This window comes from Eubalaena glacialis, chromosome 1 (assembly GCF_028564815.1).
Source record: "Eubalaena glacialis isolate mEubGla1 chromosome 1, mEubGla1.1.hap2.+ XY, whole genome shotgun sequence".
In the NCBI taxonomy this organism is placed as follows: Eukaryota; Metazoa; Chordata; class Mammalia; order Artiodactyla; family Balaenidae; genus Eubalaena; species Eubalaena glacialis.
In genome coordinates this window covers 65,705,288-65,722,735 of record NC_083716.1, presented here as the reverse complement: position 1 = coordinate 65,722,735, position 17,448 = coordinate 65,705,288, and the positions used below count along the sequence as shown (strand labels likewise).

General features: G+C 42.1%; 1 protein-coding gene across 1 annotated transcript in view; it reads left to right on the top strand.

The window, feature by feature from the left end:
* Positions 1-17,448, top strand: part of STOX1 (storkhead box 1) — a 52,490-nt gene that overhangs the window by 33,216 nt on the left and 1,826 nt on the right. Inside the window, exons 2-3 of the mRNA XM_061197591.1 lie at positions 12,414-12,566; positions 13,889-16,247. Of these exons, the coding sequence (XP_061053574.1) occupies positions 12,414-12,566; positions 13,889-16,247 (2,512 nt within the window). The remainder of the gene's footprint in view (positions 1-12,413; positions 12,567-13,888; positions 16,248-17,448) is intronic.

Sequence of the window (17,448 nt, the reverse complement as noted above, 5' to 3'; positions counted from 1 at the left end):
AGAGGGTGGCTGACCCAGGCAGAGCAGCCTGCTGGGGGGCCTGGCGAAGCACCTGTGGTCCCTGATAAGCCTCCCTGGATTCTGGGCAGATCCTATTCATTTTTCTGAGTCACCCAACCCTCACCTCCTTCAGTAGGAGAGGAGCAGGTAAGGCAGCAGTGTTTGTGATGCTTTTTTGTAATGTGTGTGTGGGGGGTAAAAGGTAGCATGGTGTGTCTTTATCTCATGTTGCAAAGTAGAGCCCTGTCCCAGCTCCCTTCACACCACAGAATCCAGTCCTCTTTGGAGCGGGAGGCCTCTGCTGGGCTTAATCCACCACCACGCGGACCCAGCCGCAGAGACCTGGGGCCTGGGTGGGTCCAGGCACTTTCAGGACCGAAGACAACTTTCTTCAACAAATGACAGGGATTACTCACCCCTCAAATATAAGTGGGGGTTATTCATTATTTGCCTCTTTAAATCTTGAGTTAATCTTACATTGATGTTAACGGTGATTTTTTTTTTTTTAATAAATTTATTTGTTTATTTTTGGCTGCTTGGATCTTCGTTGCGGTGCGTGGGCTTCTCATTGCAGTGGCTTCTCTTGTTGTGGAGCACGGGCTCTAGGCGCGCGGGCTTCAGTAGTTGTGGCACGTGGGCTCAATAGTTGTGGCTCGCGGACTCTAAAGCACAGGCTCAGTAGTTGTGGTGCATGGGCTTAGTTGCTCCTCGGCATGTGGGATCTTCCTGGACCAGGGTTCGAACCCATGTCCCCTGCACTGGCAGGCGGATTCTTAACCACTGCACCACCGGGGAAGTCCTAACGGTGATATTGACTTACTGGCTCTATTTCACAAGACTTCCTTTCAGGAGAGATTGAAAGGCATCCCGTTCTTAGGGCTATAACTGTAGATACCCATTTTGAGATCGAGCTGTAACAGCTGTGACAGTTCTTATCTTCCTCGCTGTGATTTCTACATGCAAAAAGGATATCCTTTCTCATCTAGAGGAGAGTGCCACTGTAACCTTTTTAGTACAGATTTCCCCAGTTAAAAATTAGCAAAACTAGCTAAAGCTTCTGCTTCTCTTTCTTCTCATGGCATGCCCCTGACCTGACGTGATAAGGGAAAAGCAGCAGGGGCCCTGACACCTTTTTCTGTAAATATCCATCAGTGTGACATTTTAGCTTCACAGCAGTTTAGCTGTTGAAATAAAAGCATCCGGCTGGTATAAAATCCAGAAGCTTAATCAAGCCCTCGGCAAGACAAACATTTTGCACACAGCAGAAAATATGAGGAGGAGATGAATGTCTCTCTCAATACTTGACTAAGTATATTGGTTAGACATGTGTTGCAGATTATAGAAAACCCTCTAGAAATAGCATGAACAAATAAGGGGTAGATTTGCGTCATCACAAGAAGTTTGGAGGTAGGCAGCCCCTGGGGGCCAGCACAGTCGCTCAGCAAGGCTGTCAGACACCAGGGCTCTTTCTTTCTTTCTGCTTTGACTTCCTTAGTGGGTGGTCTTTTGACATCATGCTTGTCACCTCATGGTCACAAGGTGGCTGCAATCTCTTCAGGATCCAGGCTGGAAGAAAGAGTCAAGAATGAAAAGGTAAAATATGAGGGAAGGGCCTTTTCTTCATGAGGCCTCTTCTTCTGGCACTGGTAGCTGGCTGCCTGTATCTCGTTGACCACCATGATGATGTCACATGCCCACTAGTTTTAAGTGAGGCTGGGAAATTAAGTAGTATGCTTTCCTGCCTCCGCACTAGAGGAAGGCAAAGAAAAAGATGACTGGGAATGTGGGTTGAATGTGCCAACCTACAGTTTCTGCCACAAGGGGTCACAGTAAAGTACTACTGAATGGAAGAAAACAGGGCTAGCAGTAGGCCTTACCTACATAAATTGTTTTCTCCCAGGTGGGGAGAAGGTCATGGTCAGGACTGGTGTCTGATCAAATAGGCTATGGAAGTTGGGAAAAGAAGAGTCAGGGTTGGCTAAGAAATCCATCTGTGTGCAGAACTCGCACCCTACAAGAAGCTCTCCAAGTACTAATAATGACATGGAACGAGGGACGATCAACTTTAATATCCCTAATTTGGGAAGAGATGTTAAAGAGTGCTAATATCGGTAGGACTGATGTGTGTCAAATCTTATTCCAGGTACTTATGGATGTTTTCCCACAGTAACGTTTGAACCAAATACTGTTGTTCATGTTGAACAGTCACTAATGAATACTCGAAGAGGGTACACAGTAAGTGGAAGTGGAGGGTTTGAGCCCAGGTCTGCCTGACCAATTCCAGGACTCTCTTTCTTATCCCATGCGGCCTTAGGTACCCTGAGGCCCCACAGGGACAAGTCTGGTTCATCTGCCTTATGATGGTCGTGCCCAGGCATCCACGAACTTCTGAGTGGGACCAGGAATACTGAGTCCCAGTCCTACCAATTATAGCCCTCATACTGGGTTACGATTGCCTCCAACCACTGCTCTTCCTCTAGAACGGGAGCCCCCCTGAGGGCGAGGACTGTGTCATGTTCACTGTTGTATCCCCACTAACTGGCATAGAGTAGGTGCTCAATAAATATTTGCTGGATAAGGAATGATTGAAGGACTGTGCTATTACAGTATCTGTATTATGAGTGCCTGATGCTACGTTGTGGTAGCCACTCGTTAAATTTTCCTTAAGTGGTCCATGTAGGAAGGAGACTGTATCTCCAACTGACGGGATTAGAGAACAATTCATGGGAGAGTCAGTCAGCATTGAGCCTGTCTTCGTGACAGGAGTTTGAAACACTGAGGTGCGGGGAAGAGTGCTTTAGGTGGAGGAAGTGGGGACAAGGTTGTAGAGATGGGAAAGTACAGACTATTCAGGGAGAGGCCAGTCTGAATGGAGAGAAGTCACAGCTGAAGGGTAATAATAGGTATCGGAGAAAAGGGATTGTTGCCAAATATGACTGGGAAACATTGGGTTAAATAAGCTAGGTTTTCTGTAACAATTCTCAGAGCCTTTAACAATGCCCCTGTGACTCCAAGCCTCATTTCTCAAACATTTGGCCTTTGGGGCCCTTTTCTTGCAGAGCATTTCATGGAATGAATTTTCCACAGAACGCATTTTAGGAAATGTTGATCTAGTTCAGCTCCACATTTATAGACAAGGAAACTGAGACCCGGAGAAGAGAGGTGGCTTATTCAGAGCCACATAGCAGAACTTGGATTAGAACCCAGATCAGACCACTTGACCTCCAGTATAATGCTCATTTGTAATGTGAAGACTATGTAATATGTATGTATTTGTAATGTGAAGACTATGTATATAAAGGACAGCTTCTTCCTTACAGGGAACTTTTATTTATCTGTTATTCAAACAACAACCTTGGTGCTAAAATTTCCCCCAGTTTTGTACAGTGGTATTTTATATTCATCACCATGATGCTGAGCAGAGATGAGAGCTGCTGTCATTGCCTGTGCAGCCTCCAAAATCTTGGGAAGAAGGTTCGTTTTAAATCAGCCCCATGTTTGCCTGGAGGGCAAAGAAAAGATGCTTTTTCTGTACAGCCATTTTTAAGGGGATACGGGGACTGCAGAAGTTTACAACCTGTGCTTCTCTCCTCAGCTTTTTCTTGTCCCCAGCCTGCTGTGGTAGGCAGAAGGGGCCCCCAAAGATGTCCACATCTGAATCCCTGGAACCTATGAATATGTTACCTAATATGGCAAAAGGGACTTTGCAGATGTAATTAGGTTATGGACTTTAGGGAGATTATCCTGGATTATATGGGTAGGCCCAATCTAATCACATGAGCCCTTAAAAGCAGAGAACTTTCTCTGGCTGGAAGCAGAAGCAAGGCAACAGAAGGGCAAGTCAGAGAGAAATGAAGTATGAAAAAAACTCCATGCTGTCTTGAAGATGAAGGGGGCAACATGACAAGAAGTGCCGGTGGCTTTAAGTTGCTGAGAGAGGCGCCATCAAAGGAACAGGGACCCCAGTCCTCAGTCCTACAACCACAAGGAACTGAATTCTGCCAAAAACCTGAATAAGCATGGAAGCAGATTGTCCCCTCCAATCAGAGCCTAGGCCCTGAGTCCCGGAGCAGAGGAACCAGTGGAGCCCATCAGACTTCTGACCTCTAGGCTGTGAGATAATAAATTTATGTTGTTTTAAGCCGCTTGTTTATTTTGACAGCCTTAGAAAACTAACACACCTGAGTAAAGTCATTAACATATCCAAAGTGGAAGCTGTGAAGGGAATAGAGGTTAGGAAGGGGCACCACTGGGCCGAGGGCTTTGGGGCTGTGTGTGAATTAGTTTTCAGCATTTTAAAAAAGATCAGTTGATTTGAGTCATTCACATCCTTCCCTCCCAGCCAGGCATCCCTGTATCTCTATGGGAAGAGGCTGCTGGAGGCTCAAAGGGCTCTCTGATAGGGCCAACTACGTGTCTTTTCAAGCATATCTATGCGCTGTGACAACCAGATTCTGAGGTCTCCTTCATAAGTGGCCCAAGACCTTTGCAACTCAACTGCTGGCCAATATTAGTGGATATATCACTTGAAATAAAGGGGCCTCTCATTTACTAATCCTGACGGGTTGAAGTGCTGTTATTAAAGATAGCACTAAGGGCTCCTGCTGGTGAACAGCCCAGCCTTCTCTGGGAAGCCTGTAGCTTTTCTACAGAGGGCATTTCCCAGAAGGGGAGCCATTTGTCTGGGGCTCCAAAATAAACATCACCATGCTGGAGAAGGAATTTCAGCTTCCATGGTAGATAACCCGACTACCCTTAGATCTACAGCCAGCTTCTGAGTCTTGGTACTCTTTTGTTTCTAAATGTGGAGGAAAGTGTTTGCATTCTTTTATTTTACTAAAATAAAAGGGAGACATGGAGAGGGGCTTGGCTTTGCTGGCCTGAAACCTTTCTTCTTTTTGTTCCCATTTTGTTTGATTTTCTGAACCTATTTAAGGTTTTAACACAATAGATCTAATTATTTAAAGTCATGGAAATTTTTGCACAGCATCTAATCTCGGATGAGACACATTGTTACAGAGTACTTTTCATTTTTTAAAAGCTCAGGATTAATTTTAATGTTAAAGAAATTTGGAAATTCTGTACTGGATAAAAGTGCAGTTAAAATCAGGGAAGCTTCTTGGATTACTTAGGACAAAACATCCTTTTTTATTAAACTTGACTGTATCTGCAGCCTGTTTTATTCATGCTCTATTGTCATCTCTAAAGTGCATAGAAGATGCTTTTCCCACAGTGTGATTCAATACAGGCGCCCAAAAAGATGCTCTCAGATTTCGTGTGTCTGGGTAATTAGCTGAGTTTGAGCGGCTCTGTTAAACCGTTTGAAGGTCAATAATGCATGAATTTCTGGCAGAGTGCCTAGAAGAGTCCATAAACACACTTGTGTAGGGACTAAACATGTTTATTTTGTGTTTTAAATATGAAATAATGTTAGGATTAGTTTTGCCTAGAATTTAATTTTATGGCGGATTCATGTTTTAGTGTGACACAGGAAAGTTCTGATGTGAATCCTTTCCAAATTTCCAAAGAAATATTTCCTCTCTTTTGCATATTTGGTAGCACAGTTTCTTATGGACCTTAAAATCAAATTCAAGCACCCCAAATTAAAATGTCAGAGTTTAGATTCCATGAGGAGGCCCTCTTGGAATTTGTTTAGGTGCCTTAATTAAAAGCATAAGATAAATGTAAATACTGCACGGTAGTTAATATTTTTCCCCTAAAGATAAAGTGTTTATGAAAAACTAATTTTGTCCCTAAAATTTAACTAGAGCATTCAGATATCAAAATAAACACGTTCAATTTTGATAAAGATGCTTTTACTTCAGAGATTTTTTTCAGTGAACAAAGCAAATGCAGTTTTGGGACCAGCAGCTTGTATCTTGATTTTGGTTCTGCCTTTCTCACTTGGAAAGTGCAAAGTTTAGGCTTGTTTTAACTTTATTAAAACTTCCAACTGATTATCTGTAACTGGCAGATTTAGGAGTCCTGTGTCCCTGGTTGAAGACTTCTCCAGTACCGTAGCTCCTGGGGAGGGTTTGCTTGTTCTACTCCAGCTGCCTTATCTGGGTCTGGTGAAAGGCAATCTTGCTGTGTCCATATTTGTCATGAATGTACCTCTTTCTATTTTTACACTGGGGCATGACTATTCATGCCTCATGAATTGTCCAGGAAATAGCTCTTTCAGCCACTTGTCTTTGCTGTTAGAAAACAGCCAGGAGAGGGTATTCTAGAGGCCTTCAACCTGAGGCCTATGGTGGAGGCCTTTGTGTCCTGACATAAAGAAACCACCTCCTTGTCAGAATTTTGATGAGGTTTTTGATTGCAGCGGATTTTATTGCTGAGCTATTGTCACCAACTCCGGGAACAAGCCACACTCCCAGGGTTCTGCTCCTAATGGCCAGGGGCTTTCTAGACCACTGTCATTAGGCACCAGGGAGCAGGAATTGATTGCCTGGGGTTATATGAATTTATGTCCATCACACAGGAAGCTGATTCTAGTCACAGTTTTAGGATCCCAAGCCATAAGGAACCTGCTCCAGACTTTACTGGATGTCATCTGCTTTTATTTATTTATTTATTTATGGCTGTGTTGGGTCTTCGTTTCTGTGCGAGGACTTTCTCAAGTTGCGGCGAGCGGGGGCCACTCTTCATCGCGGTGCGCGGGCCTCTCACTGTCGCGGCCTCTCTTGTTGCGGAGCACAGGCTCCAGACGCGCAGGCTCAGTAGTTGTGGCTCACGGGCCCAGTTGCTCCGCGGCATGTGGGATCTTCCCAGACCAGGGCTCGAACCCGTGTCCCCTGCATTGGCAGGCGGATTCTCAACCACTGCACCACCAGGGAAGCCCTGTCATCTGCTTCTGATAGTTGAGAGCTCCATATTTTCATTTTATCTACATGCTACATACATTTAATTTGCCTTGCATATTTTTCTTCCCTAAAAAAGTGGACTTTTAAAGAATAATTGTTTTAAAACTCATATAATTTGCCTCATTATTATAACTCGGAAATTTTTTTTTTATATACCAACTAAATCCTTTGGGAATACAGCAAGGTAGCAATAAAAATGTCCTTTGCAGCAAAGGTAGCATTAAATGTAGCAGGTGCTAATCTGCATGGTTCTACTTTGTTGGTTATTTTTTGTGAAACCAGCCTTTCGGCTAAACACTTCTCCCACTTCCGCAGCACCCAAGAGTACAAGGCTGTGTAAACAGAGGGAACATTGTTGTGAACTGTTTACTCTGGCCCACAGGCTCTCCTAGCCTTCTGATCCCTGCTCCAGCTCAAGGGTCAGAGGTCCACAGCAGGCCTGGACTTAAGGGTGCCTTCAGTTACTCTGAGGTAGTTGAGGGTAAAGCCAAAGGACTGGCCTTCTCTTATTGTGAAATCTAATTACATTTATAAGAGGGGTCTTCTACACAGGAAGTTACTTTTTGGTGGAAAACTCTGTTAAGGGTCATTGCATTCCAGAAACCCAAGTGCAAGAGTAAGTGAAGCAAACTATGGCTGCAGCTGGAAAATGATTCCTGCATCTGTCACAAATGTTCCTGTGTCAGGGTTCACTCTGCTTTCCTGCATTAAAAACTCTTGATGATTTATGCACCTGAAGACGTATCTTAGCAACAGCTGTGAAGGAAATGTACTGGGAAACTTTCTCTAGCCTTTGTCTAGAGGGAGTTCCAAAGCAGAGGTTACATGCGATTTAACATGTTCTCTAAAAGGCAGTTGACATATAATTGTATTGGTTTTAAAAAGAAAAAGGCAGGGACTTCCCTGGTGGCGCAGTGGTTAAGAATCTGCCTGCCAATGCAGGGGACACGGGTTTGAGCCCTGGTCCAAGAAGATCCCACATGCCGCGGAGCAACTAAGCCCGTGCGCCACAGCTACTGAGCCTGCTACTAAGCTTAAGGATTGAACTAGAAAATGGGCTGTTTTAGGTCTGACCCAAAGGCATAGTGGAGACCCCTTACTGGACCCTAGTACAGCTTCCTTGTTTCATTTGCACAGAAATGGGCAGCCACTGGCAGGGGGCACAGCAGGGACATCAGACATGTACTGACTTATTAGCCACTCATCTCTTTATTTTAATGTCTCTGTTCCACACACCCCCCCCCCCGAACCCCGCACTGCACGCCAATCTCAAAGTTCAAAGTGACTGGGTTTAGGCCAGGGATGCGGTAAGGCTTGAGTGTGTATTGTGTGGTTGAGCAAATCCTTTTTAGGTTTTGCTCTCTGCTTCTCCAATACTCTAGCCCTTATCTTTCTAGGAGAGAAGAACTTTTCCCTCCTTTTTGAATTAAGGACTTCTAAGTCCATATGAAGTGGGGCAGGTAATCAATTTAAGATCACATACAAGAATAAAGTCACTTAGACTGTCTTGGAAGATGGGGAAGAGAGTTATATGAGTTTGTTATAAATTAAGCACATAGAGTTATGTTTAAGAAGCATAAAAATACGTGAAATTGTACTTTAATTCTATATTTTGTCAGGTTGAGGAGGGCGATGAAAGAGAAGAAAGTAAATCTCAGATGCGGAGGGTAAAAAGAAAAGCAAAGAGGGAATGAAGATAGGGAGAAAGGCTTATTACCCTTAGCTCAGAGGTGGAGTTTCTAGGAGGATTTTGAGTTTTAGGTCAGTTAATGTTCCTCTTGGACATTAAGTTTCATAGCATCATCTCTTATCACCGCCCTTTGAAATGCTAATTGATTAGTCATTCATGCTAGTTTCTGAGAACGCTGTAGGTATCTTAGCATCACCCAATGGGACAGCAGCAAGCAGGCCAAGAGGAGATCCTTCCCTTGGCTGACAAAGCAGACAGCAGTTCTGCCCTGTGTTGTGACCGTCCAAGGTCAAAAATGCCCCAGCCTGCCAAATAGAGAAGCTTAAGTAAACAAGGAAACAGACCGATGTGATCTTTAACAGCAAAGTGCTTATCAGTTTCCTGATGGCAGTTCTTTATCCTTCATGCAGATACAAGAAATACTGTGAGCCACTTACCAGCTTTGGCTACAACCCTTTACCCCTGGCCAGTCCTCATCACCTTCCTTCCTCCTTAACAACCAGTGCGATGTATTGGTTTCCTCACTGTCACTGGAGAGTCAGATGCAGGGTATAGCCAAGTTTTCTAAATTCTTTGGCTTGCCTCTGGCTACAGTTGACTCCCATGCAGCCCCAGGACCATATTTATTTGTTCAATGGTTAGCTACTTTAACACTGCTGTCATTAACACCCTAACCTCTCCAAAGAGCGGTCCTCAGACCTGCAGCATGAACATCACCTGGGAGGTTGTTAGAAATGCAGAATCATAGGCTCATTTTCAGATCTTCTGAGTCAGAATCTGCACACTACCACAATCGCCCGGTGATTCTCACATGCATATTAAAGTTTTAGCCCTGCTGGCCTCCCTGACTCCCATCTTTTTGATTCCAGATTGCTTCATCTGCCAGAAACCACACTTAAGTGACCTTGAGACTCAGGGCTCCTTCATAATCTTTGTGTTCACTTTAAAATTTCCTAGGGTACTCTGAGAATGACCCCTCAAACTCCCTTTCTACTCTTCACCTCCTCATTCCCATTTTTTCTCCTCCCATTGCTATTTTCTTTCTCCCTGTCTAACTTTACAGAGATCAGATGACTTTGCTGTGCTAATATTTTTTTCCTTCTATGCCTCAATATATTTCTGGTCTTCTGCCACCCTCTATTTTCTCAAGTTTCAGATGAAGTAATATCCTTCTCATTTCTAACGATAGTTCTTTTACCAGTGCCTTTTATTTATTTTTTAATTAATTAATTAATTAATCTTTGGCTGAGTTGGGTCTTCGTTGCTGCACTCGGGCTTTCTCTAGTTGCGGCGAGCGGAGCAGGGGCTACTCTTCGTTGCAGTGCACGGGCTTCTCATTGCGGTGGCTTCTCTTGTTGCGGAGCACGGGCTCTAGGCACGCGGGCTCAGTAGTTGTGGCGCACGGGCTTAGTTGCTCCGCGGCACGTGGGATCTTCCTGGTCCAGGGCTCGAACCCATGTCCCCCTGCATTGGCAGGTGGATTCTTAACCACTGTGCCACCAGGAAGTCCCTACCTGTTCCTTTTATACACTTTCCTTTTCCCTTCCTTTAGGATCTTGCTGTCTTACTGGTCTTCCTTCTCACAGAATCATTTCCATCATCTCCACTAAACCCTTCCTTTTTGTATCCAAATTTGCAAACATGTTCTTTTAAGAAAATCACAGCATACACATTCACATTCACTTGATCCTACTTTTTTCTAGTTTGTGTTCTGTTTCTCCTCTTTCATAATCAGATTTTTCCAACAAATGGTCTAGAACCATGGTTTACAATTGGGGCAATTTTGACCCCCAACCCCTTCCTTTCAGGGACATTTGGCAGTATCTGGAGACATTTTTGGTTGCTGCAACTGTGGGAGATGTTCCTGGCATCTGGAGGCCAAGGATGCTACTGAACATTGTGCAGTGCACAAGACAGCCCTCACAACAAATAATTCTCTGGCTATGGGGACCAACCATCCCGGTTTGCCTTCAGCTTTCTGGTTATAGCACTGAAAATCCTGTGTCCCAGGAAACCCCTCATTCCTGGGCATACTGGGATGGTTGGTCACCCTATATCTGGCCCCAAACGTCAAAAGTGCCAAAGAGGACAAACCCTGCTCTAGAAGGAAGACCCATTAACTTCACTTTTTTCTCACCAACTCCCTTCCCTTCAATCTGACTTTTTTTTTTTTTTTTTTTGACTGCACACCACGTGGCTTGTGGGATCTTAGTTCCCCAACCAGAGATTGAACCCGCACCCTCGGCAGTGAAAGCACAGAGTCCTAACCACTGGACTGCCAGGGAATTCCCCAATCTGATATTTAATTTCTGTTCCTTCCCATGAAAACAGTTCTCTTGAAAGTCACCAATGGTCACCTTGTTGCAATCAAGTAATCCAATTGCCTCTTCTCCTCCCCTCAACCTTTTTGATCTCTTTCAAGCATTTGACACTGTTAATTTGCTCTTCATTTTTTAAAATATTTTTTATTTATTTGGCTGTGCTGGCTCCTAGTTGTGGCACGTGGGATCTTTGTTGCAGTGTATAGGGTCTTTAGTTGTAGCATGCAAACTCTTAGTTGCGGCGTGCGTGTGGGATCTAGTTCCCTGACCAGGGATCGAACCCGGGCCCCCTGCATTGGGACCACAGAGTCTTAACCACTGGACCACCAGGGAAATCCCTGCTATTCATTTTGAAGTCTTTTTTCCTCATAATCTTGCTTCTCTCCCTCCTACGCTTATCACCGTGCCTTCTCTCTTTTGTGGGTTCCTATTTCTACTACATCTTAAACGTAGGTAGTCTCTCAGTTAAGTGCTCCTTGGCCCTCTTCTTTACTCTCCTAATAAAAGAATTAATTTCACTCCTTATCTTTTTTTATTTTTTGGCTGTGCTGTGCAGCTTGTGATCTTAGTTCTCCGACCAGGGATTGAACCTGGGCCCTCGGCAGTGAGAGCACGGAGTCCTAACCACTGGACTACCAGGGAATTACCTAATTTCACTCCTTATCTTCAGCTCTCATCTTTATTGGTTGATTCCCAAATCACTTTCCTGAGTCCTAGTCCTTCATTTCCAATTAATTGAGGGGTTCCCTTGGATACCCAGCAGAATCTAAAACTCAACCTGATTAATGGCAGGTTAAGAAGAACAATTTTATATGTTGGCAAAGAGGAAAGATAATACAGTCTAGCTTCCATTTCCAGTCTTCTATTTTGGTCTGATATAACCCTTAAACTCTACCCAACCAGGATAACTCTCTCCATGCTCTTATATATCTTGTGATTCCCTCCTTCCATGATTTTGTTCCATGTATTCTTGAAAACTGGAAATCACTTCTGCCTTTTCCTTCTTCAAATCTTCCTAATCATTTCAATCAGGAAAGTGTGGAATGACAAAAATACTGGATTAGGAGTCAGAAGACCTATTTCTGTCACTTTACTTTCTTTTAGGATTGGGACAATTACTTGAACTTTCTATGGCTATATATATTTTAAATAAAGAAATAATAATCCTATCTGTGCCTATCTCAGGTAGCGAATATGAAAAAATGCTTTGAAAGATGGGAATTGCCATATAAGCATTGTCTGACTTGATCTCCAATAGCACTTTGAGCCTTTCATATAGAAACTTATTATCTCTTGCTTATAAAGTAGTGACAAATATTAGACTTCTTAAAAGTAGAGATCATAAACTAAGCCTTTTTCTTCTGTAGTTTCTATCATTGTGCATATCATGTTAACAGATTGAGTAAAGACTGATGAAAGAAAAGCAATTCCACCTGATATTCAGTCTTTATAACTTCTTGATTCACTAATTCCAAATATTTTATACTGTATCAAATTTATCACCCTTTTTTTTTTTTTTTCAAATCTCCAATTTAGGTGATGTCTTTCCAGTGCAAATGAATCCAATAGCTCAATCTCAGTTTATACCTTTGGCTGAAGTTCTTTGCTGTGCTGTATCTGATATGAATGCCGCTCAGATTGTAGTAACACAGGAATCACTATTGGAACATTTGGTGAAACATTACCCAGGTAGAGTAACAAGTTTTTCTCTATTAGTTCATTGTATGTGTTTAGTTTCTATTTATAAATCATCTTAAACACATAAACTGGGCAATATCTAATTTTTTTTCTATTATAGAACCTTGTATTAGAGCCCCGGTGGAAAAAGGTCTGCATCAGCAAGTTTATGAGTATTTCTTTTATTTTCCAGATGAACTTTTTCAAAAATAATGTTTATGGTAATAATTAAGTCAGACTCTGTAGAAAGGAGTGCACAGGAAAAAATGAAGATTCAGTTTCTCCCCCGCCATCTTAGCTCCCCAACCAGGAATTAAACCCGTGCCCCCTGCAGTGGAAGCCCCCCTGCAGTGGAAGTGTGCGAGTCTTAACCACTGGACCACCAGGGAAGTCCCTGCCTCCTATTCTTAAATTGCCACTTCCCAGAGGTGACATCTTCTATTGTTTATAGTTTCTCATGGACACTTTCATAAGTTGTATTTGAATATATGTATCCTTTTAAAATAAGTTGGACCATTCTATACATTCTCTGTGCACCTTTCCTTTTTTTAACTTAAAGACGTGTTTTTGAGATCTTTCCGTATAAGCATATATCGATCTATCTCATTCTTTTCATAGCTGCATGATATCCCAGTGCATGAATGTAGAAGAGTATTTTTTATTTTTCCCATTATAAGATATGCTTATTGTAGAAAAGTCCAGAAAATATAGAAAAGTAATCACAGTACCACTACTCAAAGGAAACCAATATTAACATACTGATGTATTTTCTTTCAGTGTTATACATTTTTAACATTGTTTTCATCATATGAATATAATTTTGAACCCTGCTATACAGAAAGGGAATTTCTTTTAAAATTGTTACCTTCTCAGTTTGAAAAACCACCATAATCCAGATGTTAGGTAGTTTGCCCTCACCCAAGCACAGACTGTTTTTCATTTTCTCTTTAGATTCTTACTAAGGTTTAAGCCATGAGACTGTGGTTTTTGAAAACTTCCATGTTTGCTCTCAAGAAGGCTTTCCTTGGTCAAAATTTAAATTTATAATGAGGTTGTATAACTTGGTGTTTGTGTTTGAGTGAACAGATTTTTTTCTCTGCTTAACCAGTAACCTAGCCATATGTCTTTGTGTAGACGAAATTATATTCCTATTATTCAATTGAATTATGATTATTGTTAATGCTTCTTTGACATTTTAATTATATATATTAATTGTGTTACAATTAGCTCTGGGTTCATCAAGCAAATGTGTGGTCATTTCTGAGTTACTGATTTCACTCATTAAAATGTTTCTTATTCAGAACGTATCAGTGTAAAGTGCTTATTTGTTTTAGGCATTGCAATTCCATCTCAAGATATTCTCTATACCACTCTGGGAACTCTCATTAAAGAGAGGAAGATTTATCACACTGGAGAAGGATACTTCATAGTTACTCCTCAGACTTACTTCATTACAAATACAACCCCCCAAGAAAATAAGAGAATCCTATCAGATGAAAGTCCCTGGATGCCAACTTCCATTACCTACCTGGTGAACGTGGAAAGCTGTGCAGACTTAGCCAAAGAAAATGCGACCCCCATATCCCATTGTCATTCTTGCCAGTGTTTCCATGATGTGTGCACTCAGGATGTACAGAAACCACCAGCTGCTGCAGAAGTGACTAGAAAATGCCAGAAAGGTCTTGGGGAATCCAAACCTTTGGTACAGAATCCAACAGTTTCAGTGTCTGAGGAGAGTCACGTCTGTGACAGCGCCAAACCTTTACCATTCACAAAAGACAGAGAAAAAGCCAAGAAATTTGGCTTTAGCCTCTTCTGGCGCAGTATATCCAGAAAGGAGAAGTCCAGAACAGAGCACAGCAGTTTCTCTGCCCAGTTCCCACCAGAAGAATGGCCTGTCCGAGATGAAGATAACTTGGACAATATCCCTCGAGACATTGAACATGAGATAATCAAACGAATTAATCCCATTTTGACTGTTGACAACTTAATCAAACATACTGTCATAATGCAAAAATACGAAGAACAGAAAAAATGTAATAGCCAGGGCACTTCCACTTATATGCTGACACTCAGGCATAAGTATCCTTCAAAAGTGGGAGTTAAGAAAAGTCAGGGCCGGTCTGTAAAGCCTCGAAGGCGAGGCCATTCACATAGAGATAGAGACAAAGCCAGGAGTCAGGGAAGTGGGCCTCAGCCAGGAAGCATTAGGCTGGAGAAACATCCCAAGCTCCCTGCTACACAGCCCACCCCCGGAATTAAAAGCCCAAATGAAGTAGAACTTCAGAAACCACTTGGTGAGAATCCATCAGTGCTAGGTTCCCATTTGATTTACAAAAAGCGAATCAGTAATCCTTTCCAGGGTTTCTCTCACCGAAGGAGCCCAATAACCAAAGAGCACAACATCCAGAAGACCAGTGATCTGAAAACCAGTCAGATTGGACCAAAGGGAAAGCGTTTCCAAAGGTCAAGGTCTTTGGATTCCTCAAGAATCTTCGAGAGTGAAGCCAAACAGTCATACAGTGAACAATGTAATGATAAACTGAGAGCAGAATCCATTTATGTGAATCACTCTACTGTCAAACCTATCAGTGATGACTTTAGAGATTACCTCTTCAATTACTCTCAATGTGGTGTTTTGCAAAATGATAGTAAATGCTGTTCCTTCAGGGAAAGCACGTTGAGATGTGATGTGTATGGTGGAGAAAATGAGGCAATCCCTGAAATCTCAAGGAAAAGTTACTCTCATTTTGACACATTAGAAGAGACAAAAGAAACACAGCATGTCCTGCCATCACGAGGTTCCTCTTCTTTAGACCAGGCGTCCTCTGCTTGTAGATTAGTTGATGAAACAATACACGAGTTCCAAAATCTTGGTCTTTTGGATTGCCCAGTTGGTGCAAACCATTTGAGACAACCTGAGAGACAAGACAGAGACTCAGAGGAAACTCTGATGAGAAAGGCATTTATCCAGGAAGCAGAGACTGTGAGTCTAGAAAATGAAGGACTTTCTGATGATGACCAGGCCTTGTATCAGAATGAAGCAGATGATGAGGACGGGGCCTGCAGTTCATTGTATCTAGATGAGGATGACTTTTCTGAGAATGGCGACTTAATTCAAATGCTGCCTGGCCACATTCAGTTTTCCTTTCCAGGGGGAAACAAGTGGAATCATTTAGGAAAACAAAAGGTGACCGAAAGGTCTCTGACTGAGTACAATAGCAACATACAGAGGTTTGAGCCTCTGGTGCTTAAAGGAAATGAACATTACAAGCCCACTGGGTTGCTTACTAACCCCGGTGAAGGCCAAGAACCTAATCTCTCTGCTGAAAACTGTGTCCTCAATTTAGGGATCCAGTCTGGTTTTGACTATGAAAAGGAGCCCAGTGTAGCTAAATGTGTACAGGCCTCAGCACCTGCTGATGGAAGTATATTTGATTACTACAGCACAAGGAAAGCTGCTTCAGAGGCTGAAACCCTACAAGACCCTGTTGGTGACACAGGAAAGAAACCAGCCACCTGGAGTCAGAGTGCTCAGAATCAGGAAATGAGAAAACAGTTCACACACAAGTTAGAACTGTTGAACACTTTGCATATGCCAGTGTTGGCTCAGGACGTCCAACCTGAACATAGTCACTTGGAAGGAACAGAAAATCAGAGCATGGCAGGAGATAGTGGAATAGATTCTCCACGGTAAGTGCACATAAAAGTGATTGGCCACTATCCCACAGGAATTATTAAAATCAAGGGCATATTGAGTTACCTTGTGGGAGACTCCTGAATAAATTTTTTATAATGATACAAGTCTACCAGCCTTTACTGAATAAATTGTATGAAGTTACAATGAAATCTCTTATATAATAGGATAGAGTTCATTTTTAATGTGAACCAAGATTTGACTGTTCCACTACTACTAAATCTTGAATTATTTCTAAAAATAGGAAGGGACTACCATAAACCAAGCACTTCCTGAACTGAAGGTTGGAAAGTTTTCACTTATATTCCTGGTTCTACACAGGTTGAGATAGAGATGTGGCTACTTTCCACTAATATTTTCCATGCCAGTTTGTTTAAATAACATTGTTCAGAATATAAAAGTAATTTGGTCATAATAGAACATTTAAGAAGTACTAAAAAGTAGTTTTTTAAAAACATCTATAATCACCCTAGATCTAGATATTTTTTAAAATCCTTTTATATTTGGTGTATTTATAATACTTTGGTCTGAACATATTGAATCTATGTATTTTGTCTGTTGAACTCATACTGTAGTTACTATTTTGCATGTTGCTTTTTTCAATAGAATATAATGAATATTCCCCCATGTTATTAAATAGTTTTCTAAAAAGTCATCTTAAAATTTGGCATATATCTTCATTAGTTTTTTTATTATATAAAATTATTGTGTACCTCTTTTTTAAACAGTAATATAGAAATGTAAAAAGTAAAACTGGTAGTCTCCATTCCCTAGCCTTTTCCATTCCTATTCCGTAGAGGTGACCTAACTATTGTTAACAGTTTGGCATATATTCTTTCAGGCTTTTTCCCTTGCATTTATAAATATAATTATTTTCTAACAACAGAGCATACAGAGCTGTGGCTTTCTTTTCACCTAACTTATCATGGATATCCTGCAATCAGTACATATATATCCTGCTTTTTTGGGGGGGCACTGTGCTGTGCAGCTTGCAGGATCTTTGTTCCCCGACCAGGGATTGAACCTGGGTTCTCGGCAGTGAAAGCTCAAGCGTCCTAACCACTGGACCACCAGGGAATTCCCTCCAGCTCTTTTTTTTTTTTTTTTCTGCTGTGCCATGCAGCATGCACGTGGGATCTTAGTTCCCTGACCAGGGATCGAACCCATGCCCCCTGCAGTGGAAGCATGGAGTCTTAA